The following is a 3,724-nucleotide window of genomic DNA, read 5'->3' as shown; positions in this document are numbered from 1 at the left end:
TCAACTTTGGCACCACTACGTCCTCAACTCCCGTGGTGATAACCTCCTTATGCCACTCCGGTGAGTCTTACGTCCCCAATTTAGGGATTCCAAAACAAGGCAACCAAACAACATTTAGAAATTAATTTGGCTCCGATCCAAATTGCGAGTTTACTCGCAATCCAGACAACAAAACTTGAACTATAGCCCATTTCAATATCCCGGCTCATTTGGTATTGAACCTTAGTTTAATTCCTTGAGCCCCATATCTAAATCCAAATATAATTTTTTGCTTTTTCTCCCAGCTCTAATTTTCCATGTTTTATCTTCTATGGTCAATCATTTCGTTAAATCCCAAACGACAGATGCGTAACCCAATGCCAAATTTACTCTATATTTCTCATGTTTCTAGTGAAGAGTATATGCAAAATATCTCATGTTAGACGCTACTCACAAATATCTCATGCTTCTAACCCAAGAGTATATGCAAAATATCTCATGTTGGAAGATGCCGTGCAAACTTACGTGCTGTTGGACTGTCGGTAGATCCAAAATATCTTATGCTTTTAACAAAGTGAGTATGCAAAATATCCCATGTTAGAAGCAACAATGCAGTTTGATCGCCCATCTGTTGAGTTGCTGTTGTTCAGTACTAGTCACCACTGGGTACTCCGCACCTGTCTTGCCGCCACGTTAGATATTCTGATGGAATCATCCATCAATTGCTTTAGTACACGCTTTATCCCACCAAGTTGCATGGCACGCTTAAGAGAGGCACGCGCCATCAACGACACAGTGCATGCGATACATCATCCTAGTGGACAAAGGCTACAAAGATATATGGCGATACATCATCCTAGTCGACGAAGGCTACAAAGATATATGGAGAACGATGGGTAGGCCTCACAGATCACAAATGTGCTGGTTTCTTTAGAATAAACTGAGCTTCCCATCGCAGTTTGCAGGCTCCTCATGGTCTCAAGCCGAGTAGTAGGATCGTGTGTCAAATCAGGCAGCTACTGCGCCCCTGTTTCCCTGTAGACCGGTTCAGTCTAGTTTATGTTAGTGCGAGAGGAGAGATCCATGGAGCCAACCAGTTGCGGAACCACAAAACCGGAAGCCCAGAATCATTTTACTAATCCCTCGAATAATCGGACGTGACATGTTTACAAAGGTATTCCTACTGAAGAAGATCAACGGGTTGGTGGGAAAAAGAAGTGGAGAAATGAATAAATATCGGACGGTTAGTCGACACAGCTGAGTGCTGACTCATGATTCTGCTCGCTGGAATAGTGTATCAGTACTGCGGACATGGGCCATCTGCACGGCTCCACCACCACGCGCCCCGGTTTTGATTTGCCCGCTCGGCGAGCTGATTAGCAAAGCCAGTTTTCGGCTTTGCAACTTGCTTACTGTGCTGTGTTTCGACGTCCGTCCGCAAGCACCATATATCTGAGCCTTCCCCTCCTTTCTTCACACAACTCGCTCGCTCTCCTCTTCCTCCCTCTCTTCGCAGCAGCACCACCAAGCTAGGCTCTGCTCAGCTTTGATCAAAGCTCGCCACCACACACCCACAATGGCAGCGTCAGTAGCTTGCTCCTTCTTCTTCGACGACGAGCCGCTCGGCGAGCCCGGCATGCCGTCTCTGGACGCGTGCGCGCTCTGCGCCAAGCCCCTCGAACGCGACAGCGACATCTTCATGTACAGAGGGGACACGCCCTTCTGCAGCGAGGAGTGCCGCGACGAGCAGATGCAGCTCGACGCCATCTGCTCCAGGAAGGCAGCCCGGAGGCAGCAGCGGCTCTCGTCGGGATCGGAGGCCCGTTGCTGGCATCAAGACTCCGGGAAGGTGTCCGTCGCGAGCTAGCCGGAAAGCTCGTGCTTCGTGGCCTAGTAGAGTAGACAACTTGGCTTGAATCAACGGGATGAGACGAAGGAGATTGATGTCTCTGCTTTGTCTCGCCTGAGCCGGAGAAGCAGTGAAAGGTCTGAGAAAGTTCATGTGCTGAGGCTCCGGCCATCTTGGTCGCCCGCTCGATTCATCCTTCTCCTGGCTCCTTTTCGCCTGTGTGTGGAGGCTTGTGAACCGCGGTTGGTGCAACACCATGTGTAAATCGGAAATCCCCATTTCAACACAAATTTTTGCCCAAAGATCATGACTTGTCTGAGCTTTATTTTACGATCTCTGAGTCTGACGACGTTCATCTGTCCGAAAAACTATGCCTTAACAAATCGAGTATTCGTAGGGCATGGTGCTGACACTGCTTGAACGAAAGTATGTACTCCCTTCGATCCACAATAACTGTCGCTGGATCGGAGGGAGTGGCTTTTTTTTTGGTACAAAACCCCGCGTGGGGATGGGTTTTTTGGAGAATCAACCCGCCATGAAAATTCCTCTGTTAATCATATAGACTGGGGATGGACTTGCACAAGATTTGGGAAGATTCCAACTTACAACCGGATTTGGCAAATCCGGCCCCTCAAACGTTCGCGGACATGCTCGGTCGCGCCCGGACTTCTAAAAAAATGCAATCCATATCTGGATACCTTAATTACCATATTTCAAATCCATACAAACTCATGCAACTATGTCGACGCATACGCATCGTCCGGCTACTCCATCACACTACACTCATGTCATCGGACTATCAAAATTTGGCATGTTTGGCTATAGTGGACTTCATCCACGGCTGCCCTTGCCCTTCCAATCGTCCTTGCCGTCCTTCTCGCGGAAGTACTGGTCAGCGACGCAGTACGGACCGAGCCGGATCTGCTCGTTGCCGGAGCTGTCCTCGCTGTCGATGTGCTCCTTCTTGTCCTCTGGTGGCAGTCCGGCCATGCCACACACCGTCCGATTCTGCTATCGAGCGAGGGCGCGCGTGTTCCTCCACTGCCGTTTCTTCACAATATGGGCGCGGATGGCTTCCTCCTCTGTGGCCGCGTGCGCCGCCGCATCAGCTGCCTCCGCCGCTGCCATTTTCGCTGCGATACGGGCCTCGCCGGCCGTTATCCTCTCCTTCCCATGGCGGGCCGCCCGTTTTCAATGGGACTTATAGTCTGCCCGATCGGTGATGGGGAAGGAGATGTGTTCCGTCTACCGGGACCGCGAGGATACAGCACCAGAGGACCCAAGCGCCCGGTGAGCCGACACTATGGCATCGCGATGGACGTATCCGTCCGTCAGTTGGGCACTATCCTCCCAGGAGTGGCTAAGGTTGCTTCGGCGAGAGGATGGGGATGAGTATAAGTGAGGTCGGGTGGGCCAGCATAGGTTGAGTCTGACGTGGCGGGCGAGCACAGGCGCCCCATATCTACCCCATATTTAGGCTGGCTATGAGGGGTGTCGGTCAGCCCGATTGTTTGGGGCCGTTTGAGGCGTCCGGACGTATAAGACACGATTAAGAGGTCCGGATGTAGATGCTCTTAATGCACGATACAACAAGGTGGGAAGTTGATATGAAAAAGATTCGGTAAGCATTCACTTATTAACTTTGTGTTGCTGTTGATAAGACGATTTTCCATCGCCTCCAACGATCAAGATTATAGGGATTTTAACTACATGATCGCCTGGCCATGACCCATGAATGAATTGTACTGCTACCAGCACTCTATTTTCGTCTACCAGTATTGTATTTTGTGAGAACCTTCTTGTTGGTAAATGCAAAGAGCGAAGAAAAACGTTGCAACTGAACATTTTCCCCTTGGCGTTCCCCGGACTGATGACGCATGGCATGTAGTATCCGGT

At 50.2% G+C, this 3,724-nt stretch overlaps 1 protein-coding gene across 1 annotated transcript; it reads left to right on the top strand.

Moving 5' to 3' along the window:
- The first annotated feature begins 1,436 nt into the window (after positions 1-1,436).
- Positions 1,437-1,992, top strand: LOC125531156 (FCS-Like Zinc finger 2-like). Its single transcript, XM_048695570.1, has one exon. It carries the CDS (start codon positions 1,556-1,558, stop codon positions 1,844-1,846), a length of 291 nt encoding a protein of 96 aa, XP_048551527.1. The 5' UTR covers positions 1,437-1,555; the 3' UTR covers positions 1,847-1,992.
- The last annotated feature ends 1,732 nt before the right edge of the window (positions 1,993-3,724 follow it).

Source organism: Triticum urartu, unplaced genomic scaffold (genome assembly GCF_003073215.2).
Source record: "Triticum urartu cultivar G1812 unplaced genomic scaffold, Tu2.1 TuUngrouped_contig_6847, whole genome shotgun sequence".
NCBI classification, from domain to species: Eukaryota; Viridiplantae; Streptophyta; class Magnoliopsida; order Poales; family Poaceae; genus Triticum; species Triticum urartu.
Note: the sequence above shows the minus strand (reverse complement) of the source record. Positions and strands in the feature narration are given on the sequence as shown.